The sequence below is a fragment of the Parambassis ranga genome, chromosome 2 (genome assembly GCF_900634625.1).
Source record: "Parambassis ranga chromosome 2, fParRan2.1, whole genome shotgun sequence".
Classification (NCBI taxonomy): Eukaryota; Metazoa; Chordata; class Actinopteri; family Ambassidae; genus Parambassis; species Parambassis ranga.
This window is the reverse complement of record NC_041023.1, coordinates 13866447-13884660: the sequence shown is the minus strand read 5'-3', so window position 1 is coordinate 13884660 and position 18214 is coordinate 13866447. Positions and strand designations below refer to the sequence as shown.

At 41.5% G+C, this 18214-nt stretch overlaps 3 protein-coding genes across 3 annotated transcripts; all 3 read left to right on the top strand.

The window, feature by feature from the left end:
- The first annotated feature begins 810 nt into the window (after window positions 1–810).
- On the top strand, window positions 811–5399 carry mturn (maturin, neural progenitor differentiation regulator homolog (Xenopus)). Its single transcript, XM_028398273.1, has 3 exons — window positions 811–1259; window positions 3428–3550; window positions 4021–5399. Exons 1-3 carry the CDS (start codon window positions 1101–1103, stop codon window positions 4126–4128), a joined length of 390 nt encoding a protein of 129 aa, XP_028254074.1. The 5' UTR covers window positions 811–1100; the 3' UTR covers window positions 4129–5399.
- A 672-nt stretch (window positions 5400–6071) lies between these two features.
- On the top strand, window positions 6072–10125 carry LOC114432638 (E3 ubiquitin-protein ligase ZNRF2-like). Its single transcript, XM_028400783.1, has 4 exons — window positions 6072–6833; window positions 8009–8104; window positions 8981–9086; window positions 9264–10125. The coding sequence occupies exons 1-4, from the start codon at window positions 6506–6508 to the stop codon at window positions 9319–9321; spliced, it is 588 nt and encodes a 195-aa protein (XP_028256584.1). The 5' UTR covers window positions 6072–6505; the 3' UTR covers window positions 9322–10125.
- Window positions 10126–10777: 652 nt separating this feature from the next.
- Window positions 10778–12299, top strand: txnl4a (thioredoxin-like 4A). The gene is made up of 4 exons (XM_028399315.1): window positions 10778–10914; window positions 11118–11299; window positions 11665–11768; window positions 11910–12299. The coding sequence occupies exons 2-4, from the start codon at window positions 11147–11149 to the stop codon at window positions 12079–12081; spliced, it is 429 nt and encodes a 142-aa protein (XP_028255116.1). The 5' UTR covers window positions 10778–10914; window positions 11118–11146; the 3' UTR covers window positions 12082–12299.
- The last annotated feature ends 5915 nt before the right edge of the window (window positions 12300–18214 follow it).

Genomic DNA, 18214 nt, shown 5'->3' with positions numbered 1-18214 from the left:
CAGACAGCATGTGCCAGTACTGTGCTGTTTTCCAGTGACTTTGCTGAGCCTGTATTTGGATCATGTTTGACTGTGTTGCCAAATAAGAATTTTCCCAGGTTACTCCTCAGTTTTGAAAGGTTTCCGGACGTGTTATTTTATTCAACTTGACAGAGCTCCAGGATGTGAGGTTTTCTGGTTTCACTCGCCCTCTGGTGGTGAGGACTCCAGGGAGCAGGGAGGGTCAGGCTCAAGGCATGATCCTGGCAGCTGGCTGCATTCCTGTAAACAGTGTGGACAGTGTTTATGTATAAAAAAGGTTCCCAGGATTATAGATGGCACTAAAAACTCCTGAGATACTAAAAGACAGTTTCTCTCAGACAGTTGTTCAGAATTACTCTCCAATTTATGGAAATATTGAAAATTAGTTTGGATTGTAATTATTTTTGGAAGTGCCTGGCCTATTATAAAGATATTTCACAAACATAAAATTCTAATGATAAGATATTCACCATTTCTGTTAACAGACAGAAGTCTAATGTGCTTACATGCTGTACATTTTCATAAACCTGGTCACATCTGTGAAATTTTATCAGTGTTTAGCACATTTTTATAAGGTCCACCTGAATGGTTGGTGTACAGATGCTTCGATGACTTTCCTATAGGGTTTATGACAACTTATTGTACAGTTATAGTGTGTATGTCAGTTGTTCGGCCACCGGCGCGAGCAGGTTATAATATTACAGTAATTCAGCCGACAGTGAGAGAGAGCCTCAGATATGGACGGCTGCCCGGTTTCACTGTTCGTCATCGCGTTTTTTCCAGCGTCCTCCTGCGTATGCATGTATGCGACCGACGGGCTGATTTCATAACGTGGGGAGGAAGAGAGGAATGGGGCTTTGAGAGCGGATGAACGCCAGACCCCGGTAGGCTCGGTTCCACAACAACGTTATCTTTATCCCCGGGCCATGCAGAAGGTGCGCTAGAGGAGATGCGGTAGAGGAGGCTGCTGATGCTGCTGTCCGATCAGCTGTTATTTGTGTCTTGAGCATCATCGCCGTGACGGCCAGAGAGATAGAGATCGAGCAAGGGACACCGCAGACCGGATAGCCTAACGGAGGATGGAGTTCAAGCATCTGGTGGAGGCGGCGGAGAAGTGGTGCTCCGGTAACCCGTTCGACCTCATCTTCGCCGAGGAGGACGACGAAAGGCGGCTGGACTTTTACGCAGAGCCCGGTGTCTCCTTCTACGTGCTGTGTCCCGGTGGCACCGACAGTTTTGTAAGTGAGCTCTGCAGGGCCTCTAGCTGAGTGAATGTGTGTGTGTGTTCTTGTAGGTGTGTCGAGGGTGGGCTGGAGGTGGGGTTGTCCCGGTTGGTCCCCGTTTTCTCGCTGATGGACATGGGAGGAAGAAGGGGGGTTTATGGGTGCAGAGCGGAGGGGATGATGTCATTTCAGTTTGGGTCTCCCCTCCCTCCCTCGACGTGTCGATGGTGTTTTTTTCCTCCAACACAATCAACTGCGATAACCCTGTGAACCGCAACACCACCAAGATAGTCAGGTTAGAAACACAAGGCCTGTACCTTTCAAAATAAAAGCCCTGCACTGACCCTCAGGTTAAAATTAGAGCATAAACATGAGATAATCATAAAAATAAATGTATATATTATACAAATACAATTAGATATATTTGCGAATATTTAGATATAATATATGTTGCCACTGGATGCCATTTTATTACAATTTTTAGCAGAACAGTAACTACGGCCAGTGCTTGCTGCAATAAAAGCCTAAAGACTTGCATGCAGTATAATTATTTACTCTTTAAATCACATTATTTTCTTGCAAAAAAAATGGAAATGGAAATGGAAAGACCCAAACAGCATCACTGGACATCCACAAACCACAAAAGAGCATTCGACTTGCTGTATGCGATAACCCTGAGCCAAGTGGCCTGTTCTGATCATCAGCCAACACTTTACTAAAGCTATATCCAACACCAGCAGGGTGCAGCGGTGGTGTTCTGAGTCCTAAAAACACACACCAGACCCACCCTCCTCCTAAGTGACAGGGGCAATGGAGCAAATGGATCCAGGAGCCAGGGCATCTGTTCAGTCAATAACACATTATGTCACAAAGACCGTGCCCTGTGTTGTTTTTGCAGGTCCTGTCTGGGCTGTCCCACATCAGCAGAGCAGTACTGCTACAGTAGGGGTTTTGCTTAGCTCTGATGAAACACAGCAAAAAGTAAACTATAGCTTGGAGCATGATCAAACCTGCTTAGTGAGAATAGCTGCAGAGTTTAATTACTCAGTCTATCTGTCTCTCTCTCACACACACAAACACAGAGTCAGTTCTCTGTCTGCTATGCACTCTCAAATCAAATCAGATGGAGTAACCGTGTCTCTACAGGACGCTTAAGATTTAGTTACTCTCACTCGATCAATACTGTGATCAGCAAGGAGTCTCATGCACTCACAGTACCGGTCAGTTTATCTTGTTGTTTTTAAACCTAAGAACACCCAGGTTTATCAGCCTGTCCACTAGAGGGCACTGCGATATCAACTCTACAATAACAACAGTTACTCCTTGCGTGATGTAGGATTTAAATAATAAACTAGAACAATTGTATTTGTTATGCGGCCTTAACAACAGGCTTGAAAAAGGATCCACAGAAGAAGAGCCAGAGCAAGGAAGGCTGCCATTATGCAAAAATGTAGTAACATATTTACACCAGGCTATTTCACACCTTCTATCAAATACATACAGTTTTCAGGGATAAAATCAAAGGGGCTTAAATTAAAATGTCAAGGGTTTCACAAGGCACCCTTAAAAAACAAACAAACAAAACATTTCTTAAGACCATTGTTTGGTGTAGAATAATAATAATAATCTATAATCTATCGTTTTTAGATCTGATACTACAGGTTAATTTTCAAGAGACACTTTTAATATGAACCTGCACCTGCAGCGTATTCTCTGTAGGTTATCCTGCACACTTGACAAGACACTCGTAATAGCTTTACCTAATACATAACCTAACAGTACAGTCTTCAGACTAACGCTCCATTGGCCTATCCAAGCAGTAATATTTATCAGTTCCTGTAAAAGATGTGACTTGTGCTAATAAGGAAGTTGATTTTTAATCTGATATGAAGGGATAGAACTTATGCCGATTTAATGACATTTTATTGATCATAAACTGGATCATTTCTATTTATGGAGTAGGTGTGATGCACTGTGTGAATGTGACAGCTTCTTCTGTTTATCAGCTTTCTCATTTTCTGGGCTGCGTCATCATTTACTTCTGTCTCTTTCTCTATTATTAAGGTGTGTGACACTACATCATCTGTGTTTAAATAGCATAATAATTATTGATTTCCTGCATTGCAGATTTATGAATAGTTTTTTTGATGAGAAATATGGCATTGATCTGTGTGTGTGTGCAGCATGTGTGGAGCGAGAGCGAGGACTGCCTTCCCTTCCTCCAGTTGGCCCAGGACTACATCTCTTCCTGTGGGAAGAAGACCCTGTTGGAGGTCTTGGAGAAGGTCTTCACGTCCTTCAGGCCTGTAAGGAAACAAACAAAAAGACAACATGTGTTTAGGGTTCACACAGTTTGCTTGTTAACACACTGCAGCAGCCGTTAGTGACCTCTGCCTGCTGTGTCTATGCAGCCCTGATGCGTTCTGTACTCTCTGTTGCGGACAAAACATCATGTCAGAGACCTGACAGAGTTGCTTATCAGATAACAAATGATAAAAAGCATGGATTGATTCAAGGTCTTTTGTGAATTTGTAGATTATTTTTGTACAGACAAATGGCAAAATACTTAGTGTTTGCAGTAGTAAATCAAGGATTCATTTCAAGTATTTTAGGAGAACATTGTGTTTAGTTACTCACATTGTGTTTTATCTGGTACTAAATCTGAAACTGAGTAAACTGAGTGTTTACCGATAAACAAAGCATCATTGACCTGCCTTCATAATGAAGATAAACACACACTAATGGCTCTAACAGACTTCTTCTCTCCCCCTGTTAGCTGCTGGGTCTTCCAGATATAGATGACGACAGCTTTGAGCATTACCACGCTGATATGGAGGGGGAACCTGGGCCAGACCACCAGCAGATGGGGGTCAGCCAGCAGTGATAATCCCCAAAAGGAGGCCTGAGCTGGGGCAGAGCAGCTCCACAGCTCCTCCTGACACATTAACAACACACAATCATACATACGGTATTTACAGTCAACTTGCTAAAAAAAAAAAATGCACCACCTTATTCTTGAATGTTTCAGTGGCTTTGCTTCCCAAAGAGTGCACTTTGTTGCACTTTGTTGACCCCCTCCTTCCTATTAAACACACACACATAAACACGCATACACACACACACACACACACACACATACATACACTTTGGGGCTACGTGAGCAGTAGCCATGTACAATGCAAGTCATAATCATTCACCATCTGGTTAGTTAAAGTTCCACGGCACAGCAATATTACATCGGCCTCAGCTGTCTTTGTTATGCAGAAATACAGTCAGTTGTACCCGCAATACACACACTTCCCCTTCGTGGAGATGCATGTGGCAGATAGCCTACTTTCTCTGACTGTCTGTTGACACAGGGCATGATGAAAGCAGAAAACTGACAGTTTGTGGCTATGTAAGGCAACCTGAGTGATGTAAGGAGGATAATTTTCCACTTAATGGAGGGAAAGTGAGGGAACGGAGTGAGGGTGTATAATCTGTGCCAGGTATAGGGCAACTAACAATTTTTACACACACAAAATTATCACATTTTACCCAATTGCTCCTAAAAGTGTGCAGCGTTACAGTAGCATGGATTGTTTATCTCAAAGTATTTTTTGTCAATGTTTCGAAGCAGTACACCTCAAAAAGTCACTTTACAAAGATGTTTTAAGTGTTATCATATGACTATCACAACAAAGGCCCATGCTGACGCTTGGTTTGGGTGTCTTATTGTCACATGACACCCTAATTCTTGTATTCTGTAGTCTTCCTGGTTGTTTGCCCTCTTTTCTCAGCACGATCTGAGGAGACACCTTCTTATAGCTTGCCAAACTCTTTCTCTCTCCCTTCCTCCCTCCCTCTCTTTTTCTCTCTCACATGTGTTGTTTGGAATTTATTATCATAAATTTATCATAAATTTAACAAAGGCACACCCAAACCCCTGCGTGATATCACAGGGAGGAATAAAATGTTTGTTTCCCCCCTGCGTGTGTTGTTGTGTCACATCCAGGTGCACTGCAATGCTTCAGCCCCCCCTCCCCCCCCCCTCCCCCAAGATCCAGATGAAAAACTCTTTTAGAATCTTTGGTCCTTTACTTTGGCTTGTAAATGTTTGTCTTTTTATTGCCTATTTGAATGTTTCTCATGCAGTGTATATATTTCTGTTTGTCCCCCCAGTGTGTGTGAAATTGGTCAATAAACCGTGTGAACAAAGTGTTCCAGTAGTTTCATAAGTCATTTTTCTTTTCTTCCTCGATGGCTTGAAGTTAATGGAAGACAAAGCGCCAAACATGGAGGGCTTTTCATATCACACAGAGTGGACTGGTGACCTGCTGCTGTGCCAATAACAGCCCGCTGGTGTTACTGGGGTTGACGTCACGTGCCACCTGACGCGCCCTCTCAGAGCTGCGTGAAGCGTGAAGAGGGAAGGGTCTGCGACAGGAAGCGAGGATTTGGCTTTCAAACTAAAAGCATAACAGGGTCACGGGAATGAATAATACATCAGTAAAATTAATCCAAAAATGCTCACTGAGACAAATTTCCAGAACTCTGACGACTTTTACTTTAATAGTACTTTAAGAAGTTTGTTTTGCTCACAACTTTTGCATCTATTAAGCTGCTGTAATGGATAAATATAGGCTTCTTCAGTAGACACGGCATAATAATAATAATAATAATAATAATAATAATAATAATAATAATAATAATAATAATAATAATAATAATAATAATATGGGAAGCCATGTTTTACTACATAGTTTTGTAATTAAATACTCTTATTTTGAAGGGGAAGTGATCTTATCCTGGTATACACTGGCTAGTTTTACAGACCTGCCCCACTGGAGGAGGAGGGCAATCCCTGCTTTTATTTTTCTTTTCCAGACGGCTGCTGTTGAGCACAAAAACAAACTTGAACCAGACGAGCTTTGGGTCAACCTTGCGCTTTAATCCTCGTCTGAAGCAGAAGAAGTGAAGGCGTCAAACGAAAGAGATTTACTCTTTTATATTTTTACATTGTTGAAAAAAGGGAAGGGCTCTGCCAAGAAAACAGGAGCATTTGGACATTAAGTTATGCGTCAGTGAGTGCGCACTTTACGCACAGTGGTGCACCATGAAACTTTGAGATGTTGGATCAGCTCGGCTGTGCTGCTGTACATGTGTTAGTCTTTGTTTCCTTTGTTGGTATCAGCACTTCTACACTCGCTGTGATCATGTGTCGTGGCTAAAAAAACTTTGAAGCGCACAGAAAACCTGAGGAGGTGAGGACGTGAGACAGCATGGGGGCCAAAGCGAGCAGCCCTGTGTTTGATGGCAGAACTCGGGCTTATTCAAGCTCTGATCTCCCATCTGGAAACTCCGGCGGAGGGGAAAGGATTGCGGGGTTCAGGTATACTAATGGACCCGATGGCCCACGGATCAGGTATACGGGTGGAGGGCCGACGAGCTCCGGGCTCAGTATACCTGCAGGCGGCAGGTCAGGGTCACACGTACTCAATCAGAGTCTCGATGGCACAGATGGTGAGGATGAGGGGACACTGCCCCCTGAGGGCAACAGGTTGATTATTGGGTCCCTACCGGCTCATCTGTCTCCACGTCTGCTTGGAGGTAAGGGCACTGGGTTGCTGCACAATTGTAAACCCAGTCCCACAAAACTGCAACTTTGTGTCACTGAGATATATTTGTAATTGTTTGCTTTACAGTTTATATTCAACATGTTACTTTACAATTAGTATTATAAGACAATGTGAGGCATCAAGCTTTACAGTTACAGTCCAGCTTTGTATTTTTCCATTTGATATGTGATACCTGGTATAGTGTAATAGCCGTCTGATGACTGCACCCTTTGTTTAGCACTTGTGCACATTTACTGTAGTGGCCACAGGTGGCTCTGCTGTACAACACGGCAACTTTTTCTTCTTCTTCTTCTGCTTCTCTTCTGTTTTGCTAAACGGGCCTGTTTTTCTCTCAGCCTGAGAGGGAAGAGTGCATTATGTAGGTCAGCAGATAAGAGCTTCCTGCCGGTTGCACATTGCCTCACTGAAGCACACACAGACACACGCACAAACTTCCTGATTCGGCAAGTCTAGCCATTTCTGATCTGGTGGGTTGTCTCCAGGCAAAACCACAACAAAACAGGAGTCGAACTGACATAACAGGTCTGTTACAACACTTTAACACCCGTTTGACTGCAAACACAAACGGATTAACATTTTTCCTCTTATTTTTTCCAGCTGGCATTCAGTTTCCTCATCTTTTTACTGGCATTGAGTATTTCCCAGATACGGAAGTCTAATCATTAATAGCCTCATCACCTTTGCTCATAATAGTCACATAATCTTCAGGCCTTACATGTGTCTCTAGACCTTTCGTCCCCTCCCTTACAAACACATGACACAAACAACATGAGGCTCACAGCAGACCCGCTGATAATTGCTGTATGCATAATACATGATGCATTTATTGTCCTTCTGTCCTTCTGAGGTGTTGCAATGTTGAATAGGTGGTCCACTCAGGTCACACAGCCCTTGGCCCTTAAATTGTTCAGAGGGCCTTTTGTTAATGTCTCAAATTATTAATCCATATATACATGTTTGTAGATGCAGCACAATAGGTAACACACGATGGTTGCAGTTAGTATGCACTAGGCTTTATTAGGTGAGCAGAGGAAGTGCATGCAGGTGTTGCACAAGCTACGCTCTCTGCTGTGTACATATCAATAAAATGTTATGAGACCAACATTGCCACATCATACTCTTTGTGTCTTTGTGTTTCCCTTACAGGCTTTCCCTGCCCTGTTTGCTCCAAGTTTATGGCGTCAGATGAAATCGAGAAGCACCTGCTCATGTGTTTCAGCAAAACACGCCTCTCTTATAACAGTAAGACTGAGAAAAGATTCTGAATTTTTTTAATATCATTATTGCTGCCAGACTATTTGAAATGCCCTCCTAAAATAACATGACAGTCAAATGACTTAAATGAACCATGTTATCACATAACAGTGTATATGTAGGGCTTAAATTCTACATATCTTTTAACTTTCTTAACAATGCATTATATTTGTAAAAATCACTATGGTGATAAAGGCTTTACAATATCACAGACAGATAAAAAACACATAACATATAAAAACACGAGTGTTACAGCAGGACACCCATGCACCGCCCTTATGCATGCAGAGTGCATGAACACCTGTGTAGTGCACACACACATTAACATGTGCACACACAGGAAAGGCAAACACTGTGCACACTGTGTACTAGAGACTTTCACTGCTTTGCATCGTATGTATTCCAACAACAGTAGATTCTTCCGCATCTTTGCAGTTGGATGCATGCATACACAGTTTTGAGATGACACACACCCACAGCACCATGCATGATACTGATATGCAGCTCATTTGCTGCAGAGTCTCCTAGCTTATCATCTGCTTACAGATGTGTAAATTATCCTTCACGAAATCCTACAGATGCTTTCAATCTGAGGCTTTTGCATGAAAAGCTACAAACTGTCGCTAGACGTCTGTCACATCAGAGGGTATGGAAAACAAAACATCCAACACTCACAGCTCATTCCCAGTTGAGACTGCACATGTTCGCTGTCCTTATCTGGGCACAGATGACGACAGGTATTCTGGTATCAGAAGTTAAAGCAGAGAGTTGTGCAGGATTCAGTGAACTGCACATCTGATACCAGTTTTGGTGTGCAGGGCAGCACTTTGCTCAGTTTGTCTCTGCCCTTATTGTGTTTCTCAGAGGACATCCTGTCCAAAGACTCTGGGGAATGTGCCATCTGTTTAGACGAGCTGGAGCAGGGAGACACCATTGCTAGGCTGCCCTGCCTCTGCATCTACCATAAAGGGTAACTATAAGACACAAACACATTACATCAGAATAAAATATGTAAATTGAAAATATATCAAATATGTACAATTAAATAAACTATTCAACAAACTGAAATGAGCCCTTACCAGCATGACATTTCTACATTACTGCTCAGTCACACACGTCAGTGTCCCTTAACTGCTTCCTGTTTCAGGTGTATAGACGAGTGGTTTCAGGTGAATCGCTCATGTCCGGAGCACCCTGCTGACTAGGAGCTGCAAGCACACCCTGACCTCATCCCAACACTGTCTGTTCCAGCCAAGAATCAGGGCTCCTCAGGGATTGTGAGACAATATCATGTGCTGAGTTTTTCATATTGCCTCATGGAACAGCGACAAACTTTGGATGTTTTTGTAGATGTTGTGGGATGTTCAAAGAACCACTAGTGGAGTCCTTTGTCATTAGAAAAAAAATGTGAATGGTCTTTATACCACCTGTTGGCCTAAATGAGGTTTGTGAAACCTGGAATCTGAACTGGGTGTGGTTTTATAGCAGACCTGTATGCCCAACATAGTGGATGACTGGTGTCTCTTTTCAGAGGGGATTTTGGCTGGGAGACTGTTCAGAGACTGGATTAAAGAGCTGATGTTGTGCAATATGAAACAGCCATACAGAATAAAAAATGCCTATATCAGCTTTAAGGGATGATTGCAGTGTAGATGGCTGTTTGTAAGTACTAGATCTTAATTTTATTGCAAAATTGGCTATCAATATTGTTTGTGAAAACAATCATGTGTCATAGACCAAATAGTCTAATGTGAAATAGTGGAACTCTGTTAATCACTTGGCCATTTAGAACCACAGTAATGTGATTGCGTAGTTTAGTGGTGAACATAAAGATAGGTTCAGACATATCTAATGATAATTCATTCTCTCCGTAAAGAGTGCCATAATATGCTGCTATGTCCTAGACTGGAACTTTTTCTTGTAACCTTTGAACCTTTGGTCTTTCTATTTGTACTGTAATGAATTGCACAACAATAAATGTTTTGTCTTTGTGTGTTTTTCCTGCATAAGTACCTTTCTGTACTTTTTCATCTTTTGCCATTGAATTTTGCCCATTAATGGACGCTACTCAAAACAAAAACAAGAAAGAAGATTCCTAAAGTTCCATCAGCTGAGTGATAGCAGTGAAGTAGACATGTGTGTTAGAAGTGGGCATGCTGGGACAAGGAGAGTCAAGCGTTGTGTTGCAAAATGAGCGTTATGAGGAAATGTAACACTGTAGTTCCTTTGACTACATTTGGTAAAATAAGTGTTTAGGTCTTTAAAGAAGTTTTTTTATGGTGAGTATCACTAAAGTAATGAATCATATAATTGTTAAAATCATATATAATCATATACAATCACTATACATAGGCTATAAAAACATCTACTTTACATAAACCTGTTCAAACACAACGCTGTCTACGTGCTAATGTAAAATATAACTTGCATGTGATGGTTGTTTACAACTTAGCTGTAAGTAAGAAAATTGCTTTTCAACCTGATTCTTCTGAAATGCATAAAAAAGCATAAAAAGCATAAAATCCGTCGTTGCAATAATAGTTATTCTCGAGACTACACCACAAAACTAAATCCTATTAAACATTCTTAAACCACAAACAATACCAATGTTTATGTAGGTGCGTGACGTAACAAAGTTGCGTCCACGCTGTCGCTGATATGATGACGTTGTATGCACGTAAACCAAACGGTGCATTTGCGACAGGATACACTGCTCGAAAGCATTTAACAAATTTTACCTTGTTTTGAGATCATTCAAAACATTTATTTCGACTTATAATACATATTTTGATTTTGAGGTAAGTGTCATTTCTCACTTCCTTTTATGTAATGTTTCACTATTTCCCATTCCAGACGTTTCCATGTCTAACGTTAGCTGGTCGCTAGCTAGCATCGGGATTGTTTTGTTCCCATTTACGCAACGAAATGTTGGATTTAATGGATGTTATTTTATCTAAATGTTAATACACCCACTCTTAAAACCAAACTTTTTCATTTACAGCGTAGGGGGTTCGACAGCTTTGGATCAAGATGTCATACATGCTACCACATCTCCATAATGGCTGGCAGGTTGACCAAGCCATTCTGTCTGAGGAGGACCGAGTCATTGTAATCCGCTTCGGACATGACTGGGACCCCACATGTATGAAAATGGACGAAGTTCTATACAGCATCGCTGAAAAGGTTGGAGTAGTTTGTGATCGTTGTTGTAACCCCTAACCCTGCTTAGTGTCATTTCCTGCTGGTCTGTTATCCTGTCTTTAGAATAAGGGTTACCATTTGGTGTGTCTTTGTCACATATGCACGCAAATCTTATACATGTGTCTCAAAGAGCTCTTTATTGAGCCCCTCTTGTGTTGTGTTTGTAACTGTTTCTGAAATTTAACCTGCTACAGACCTAGACTGAGTATCAATTATTTTCTCTAGTACTTGCTACACAAAGTTTGCTAATGGGATGTGGAAATTTGTCACTGTGCTCTCTGCTCTTGGAAATTGCTCTTGGTGATATTATAACAGTAATAAGACTGTGCCCATCTTAATCTTGACAGGTAAAGAATTTTGCCGTCATTTACCTGGTGGACATCACAGAAGTTCCTGATTTCAACAAGATGTATGAGTTGTATGACCCCTGCACTGTCATGTTCTTTTTTAGGTAAGACTTTCAATGTCTACACCGTATACTATCAGTGTCATTAGCATGATAGTTGTTTAAGTGGTATTAAAGTGAGGGGCTTTTAATATAAATACTGCTCTTCAAGCATAAACTTATTTCATTTCTGTCTGTGGTTTCCAGGAACAAACACATCATGATTGATTTGGGCACTGGTAACAACAACAAGATCAACTGGACAATGGAGGACAAGCAGGAGATGATAGACATTGTTGAAACCGTGTATCGAGGAGCAAGAAAAGGAAGAGGTCTGGTGGTCTCTCCTAAGGATTATTCTACAAAATACAGATATTGATTTGTTTTCCAGTACAAGAGGACAATATTGGCATTGAGAGTCTTGAGTTTGTTACATCGTGCCATCATGATCATTTGTGCTTTTTGTCTGTAAACCACAGTTTTAGTTTCTTCAACATTGTCATGTCTTGTTTTTAAGATTTATTTCTGTGAAGTGTTGTACATTGTACAATACCTCAAATTTAAATGTTAAAATAAACATGTATTTTTACACAGAAATATTTTGTTGATTGCCTCCAGTTAGACCTATTTAAAGATGCATATAAAAGCATTAACAATACCAGTTCATTTTGGGAATATACTGTCACTAGGCAAGGATATTGGTGTGAGTTTGGTGAACAGAATAACTGCACAGTTATTGCAGTTTTATTGAAAATGTATTTAATTATTCATTTATTTGGAAACCCGAAACCAAAAGGTTGTAGTTCCCAACAATCTCCATTAGATGGAGCCAAAGAGATTTGGTGGTTTCAGCACCCCTGTCTGCTGTGGTTGCAATGATGTAAAGATTCAGATCATCTTATTTACCAAATAATATCAGATGTAAAGAGGGTAAAATGATATAAAGAACATTGAAGTACCTACTTTATGTGGTAGATTAATTAGAGAGATGACGATACATGCAGCTGTACAAGAGTGTTATGAGTGATAGTATCATTGTTGAAGGGAAAGTTAAGTGCCAAAGTGCCCTGTTGTGCATGGAGCTGTAACAATAGTGCTTGCATGGCAATAGCTACCATGTATTGTACAAAGACTGCAGGGAGAGAATCACATAACTGAGCTGACTGTACATGAGTGTGATGTCCTGTGGGAAGAAACAGTTTTCGTGTCTGTTTGTTTTGGCGCCCAGTGCTTTTTAACGCCTGCCAGTTGGGAGAAATACGCATAAGTTTTGGACGGGGTGCGAAGTGTCTGTGATGAACAGCGGACATCGAGTGGGGGTGGTCTCTTTTTTTTTTTCCAGACACAGAACTACTGCATATAAGAACCAATATTTCCATTTGTTATTCCCATAAATTTAAGATTTACCTGAATATAGCAATTAGAATCACTGGATTTTAATCCATTTGCACACTATGACAACTTCCTACAATCCATCTAAACAACACAGACCCTGAATCTTCCAGTATTTTTCCTTTCTTATTGTCTTCATCATCAGTCACATCCTTTAGTCACTAAGAAAGTGGTAGGAATACTGACGTATACCAACAAAAATAAAAATAAAGGAAATAAGGGTGGAGAGTTAGAAAGAGCAAGACGATGAGCCTCATTAGTATCTTTAACTGTCTGCCCCATCGCTTACAGCTCCTCATAATCAGACAACACACTGCACAGAAGACAGAGCCCAATTTGCTGAATGATAGATGACAGAGGTGAAAGGAGACAAATTCTGTTCCTCACTGTCTGCCTGCCTTTATATGTGTGTGTGTGTGTTTGGACCACAGACAGATGGAGAATCCTCCTCCAGAGAAAATAGCCTGACCTCACCACCTCTCCTGAGTGAGACAAGTGGGGAGTCACTTGGGATAAGACTTCCAAACTCAGTATATGTGTCTTTTCTCAGACAATTCATTGTGATGTGTATCTCTGACGATGGATTTGCCAGCACCACACTGCCCACAGAGTGGCTGAACAACAGCTGGCCACTGAAAAAATCTGAGTGAAGGCCGAACAGGCAAATAACTTCTGTGGCTGCTGCAAAAACCAAACACTCTCTGAACACTTGGCTGTTCTACAGTAAAAACCACATAATCTCTAGAAAAAAATGTTTTTAGAAAGCAGAAAAATGCTGCGCTTTAGCTCGTGCCATTCTTTTTTTCTTGTTTTTCTGTGCATGAGCATATTTACATATTTAAATGTTGAATGTACCGTGTTGAAAACCTATACGCACCCCCTCGAGGGCTCACATGTCCTTTCCACTTATATTAACCTAGAGTCTGGCGTGGCTTTGTCTGTCTGGCGTGTCCCCGCAGGGCCAATGTACACCATTACTGTGCCACTGTACTCATATGGAGCACGGGGCCAAAAGGCCGCATCCATTGGCCCATTATAATTCACATTATCATGCATTGTTGTTCCCTATTAGTGTTAATCAGCTCAGCCTTGGGGGGGAAAGGAGAAGTCTGGACAACTAAAAGTCACTGGGAAACTCCAGTCTAGTGGTTTATAGACACATAGCAGGATGTGCAGTGCAGAGTGTGTTTCTGAATGAGGCAGCAGGGGGTGGAGTTATTTTTCCTATAGACTATATAGAGAATATGCACACTCGCCCCTCAAGCTGCATTAATCCAGGATCTGTTTTCAACTGATAGCGTTTAAATGGATCGGCACAAAGAGGGTACAGCAGGCAGACCACGAGGATCATCTGAGAGTCAGTGGTGTGGTTAGGAGGGGGGGAGACATGCTGGCATCCCTCCACATCTTCCCTCCCTCTTTCTTTCCTTGTCTGTCACTATCCATGTGGATGCCCAACGTGGGGGAAGGGTGAAGGGCAATAGCCAATTTCTGGGACAACCCCCCCCCCTCCCCCTCCGCTGCAAGTTATTCTGTTGGCGTTGACACACACACATACACAAATAATGTGTTAACTCCTTTGCTTTACCCAGTAACTGTTTGGTCCTAAATGTACAAATGTGCATCACAAAGTCAGCCTGGAGTCATCACTTGTGTTCCTACAGATAAACCCCTCATCAGAATGCATATGGTTCATAACACTTTTTTCAACCAAGAATCCTAAAAATCAGGACAGACATACACATTATTAGCCAATTATATATGATATAATATATTTCATGTTAGGTATGTAAGAGTAGCACTCAAATGCTCCGAAGTGCTAATCACGTTAAAAAAGTATTGCATTCTGGGTATTATACTGTTGCTTTACAAAATGTAGAGATCTCCAACTTGTAAACATACCAATATGCCCTGTTGTTTTTATTTAGCATACACATATGTCCAATAATCATTCACGACTACAACCAATCAAAGGAAGAGGTGAGCATAAAATGTTGTCCTGTAAACTGCTGCCCATTCTGTGTTCATATGTATTCTGTCTCTATGAGTGTAAATCTGTGGCCTCGTTCTTCCATGTCCTTCAACTTGCTCATATCAACAACTCCTCATGGGTTATATCATAGCCTCTTTACATAACTGACACACCAAGGGGAGTTATCAAGGCTCATCTGTGTCTTCCTTCAAGGGATATGTTGATTCAGAGACATGGTGTGAGAGATAGGGAGCAGATTGTTCAATGTTTCATATTCTGAGTGGAGAGACGGTGAACGCACACAGGTTTATCTCCAAACTCTATCTGAATCAGGATCCTATTAATTCATCTGTTCTTCTAGATCTACTCAGTTGCGTGGGCTTAAGGGTGGGTTTGAGGTTTTGGCCCCATGGGGAATTACTCAGAGTAAATGCCTACAGGTAGCTAGAGATTAGCAAGCGGGGATGTTTCATACTGATAATACGCTGAAACAAACACACACACAAAGCCTACACCATCAAACAACTCCCAGCCTGTTTCGGTTCCTAGATGCTGACACACTTAGCAGTCGGGTTTTATTTGGTTTAACTCCCTTCTCTTTCCCCCTTTGCATCTCCCTTTTACTCCACTTGGGGACCTGTGACTAACTGGATTTGCATCTCTCTTCCTGCATCATTTTCAAAAGGGTGTCATCCCTCCATCTGCAACAAAAGCAAGGGTCTGTTTGCTGAAACAGATATCAGTACACAGACAGGAGAAGTGTTTATTCAGGCTCTCACTCTGATGCACGGTACAGGTGCTGAACAAATACGTAAATCACATGAGGCCGTTCACCACCGTTCACAGCAGGCAACTCCATTCAGAAGCTTCAGGCCCAATTAGCACCTGCCCAGTCCTCACAGGCAGGCCAGGCCTGCTGCTACATGGGAGGTGTGACGCTGAGAAATGCTCCAGCTGAATCAACAGAGCACTCACAGCACACAGTTTTATCTATTCCCTGACTCAAGAATGGAATTGTGGGTAACACAGGCTCTTCCAGCTTATTCACACACCACCTGTCTAAACCAATAAAGTCAATTTTACACATTTAAAATGCACTTGGACACTTTTAGAGGTTTCTATTTTTTTTTCTTTTTAGGCCACCTGAATTGACTGTGAAGGGTTTTACTTTATTCTACTGCCTACAATGTGTAGACACAATCACTGTGATGATCATGATGGGGAGGAAGAGGAGGCTGATGATTTAATGATGACGCTGATAACTTGCTTATCCTCTATGGGGATAATAAATAGCTTTCATAAAGAGGATTTTATTCTGTAGCTTAAAGAAGTTCGGATGCAAACGTGTGTGTGTGTGTGGTCAATGAATTCAATAGATGTGTGTTAGTAGTCTGCATTTGCTGAAATATTCTATATTTTTTATACATTTTTTCATGTATTTTCATACATATTTTTTAAAATAAGATCCAATTATTTTAGTGTGACCTGTACAAGAAGAAAGTTCTCATCATAATCCTCTCTTCCGTATCTTCATCACTCTTTTTTTCTTATTCACTATAGCTTCTCTGCCTCTCCATCATCTCCCTTTTCCTCCTTTTTGAGCCACTGTCCCCCTACCTGCTTTCCTGCGCTGGTACAGCCCCCTCTCTCTGGCTCTGTCAATGTATTTTGCCCTTATAAGGAAAGAGCACAGGCAGACTGTACTAACCGTGTGAGCTCAGCGGGGGTGTTGCAGGGGCAGGGAGACCATGGCGACTGTAACGGCAGGGTGAGATGGGAGGAGGATGGAGCAGAATGGGTGAGTGGGGGTGATGAGGAGGGGGTAGTTGGTGGTGGTGGTGTTGAGCTAACACACTTCTGTCAATGACTTCCAAGTAAGATGACAAAAATAGACACAACGGAGGAGGAGGTGGGATGAGAGAGAATAGGCCTGAAGACTGAAGAGAGGGAGAGAGAGAGAGAGAGAGAGAGAGAGGATGGCGAGGTGTGAGGCGGTGCAGGTGCATGAGGTATAAAGAGACAAAGAGATATGTTTACCTTTCATGTCAAAAGTCAGTCCCTACTGATTATATACATTTACAGAGCTGTCACTTTTTGCCATTCTGACACTCCAGGCGGTCTCTGAATAATGCCAGCTCACCAGCAGCCCACATATTCATCAATATAGAAGTCTAACATTTAGCTGAGGAGAGTTATGGAGGGAAAGTGTGGGCTTCAGTACAGACGTCTGTGGTTCAACATGACCAGACCCAGCCTCAGATGTTTCCTTGGTTGATGAATGTCAACCTTTGACTGAGTGCTTTTTCAGTCTCATTGAGATTTTACATCATACACCAAACACTACTGCAGCTTTCGTTTGGATCTTGACTATGCATGTCAAAGGTCAGCAGGACATTTTTTATTTACCCCTATGTAAATAAATATTACACCACTTGGGACTAATAATAAGGAAGAAGTAGTGCTGTGTCTGGCATACCTAAAGCCTGAAACAAACTACTTTGTTGGCTATGACGGCTCCAATTTGATATTCTTACATGCACTACATATAGGATGCAAGTCACTTGTCAATTCACTTAAAAATCCTAACATTGCCCTAAATTTCCCTGAAGAGGATGGGCTGCAGCATCCTGAGTAAATTGTATGAAGTTATATAACTGTATCAATAGGACTATCAAACATTCAATGCCAATAGCTTGGAATGGTGTTGCACTCAAGCCAAAAAATGGAAAAAAGGTTTAGAAATCTTTCACACTACAGCCATGTATTTCTGGCTGTATAGCGTATTTTTTCTGAATTAAAAAGCGGGTTTAATTTTCTTTTTCTCAATGCTTCATCTCACTGGCAGCAGTGCACTTCACTGCTCATTATTCATAAAGCATGCCTTTACAGAGACTCAACTGATCTGAGGAAAGGTTCAGACAGTGTCTGCTGATGGCAAGCAGGGTGGGACAATTGACCCAAAAAGTAATAGACACTGTATAAATAATCCAAGGTGCTCTACCTCGGCAATAATGCTCAGATATTAATATTTTATTTAAATAGACCTTCATATCCTTCTTGTATTTCAACACATTGGAGGCTTGAACAGGCAGCGTGTTCATTTTTTTGTCTTAAAATTCATGGACTAAAACAAACATCAAATGCTTTC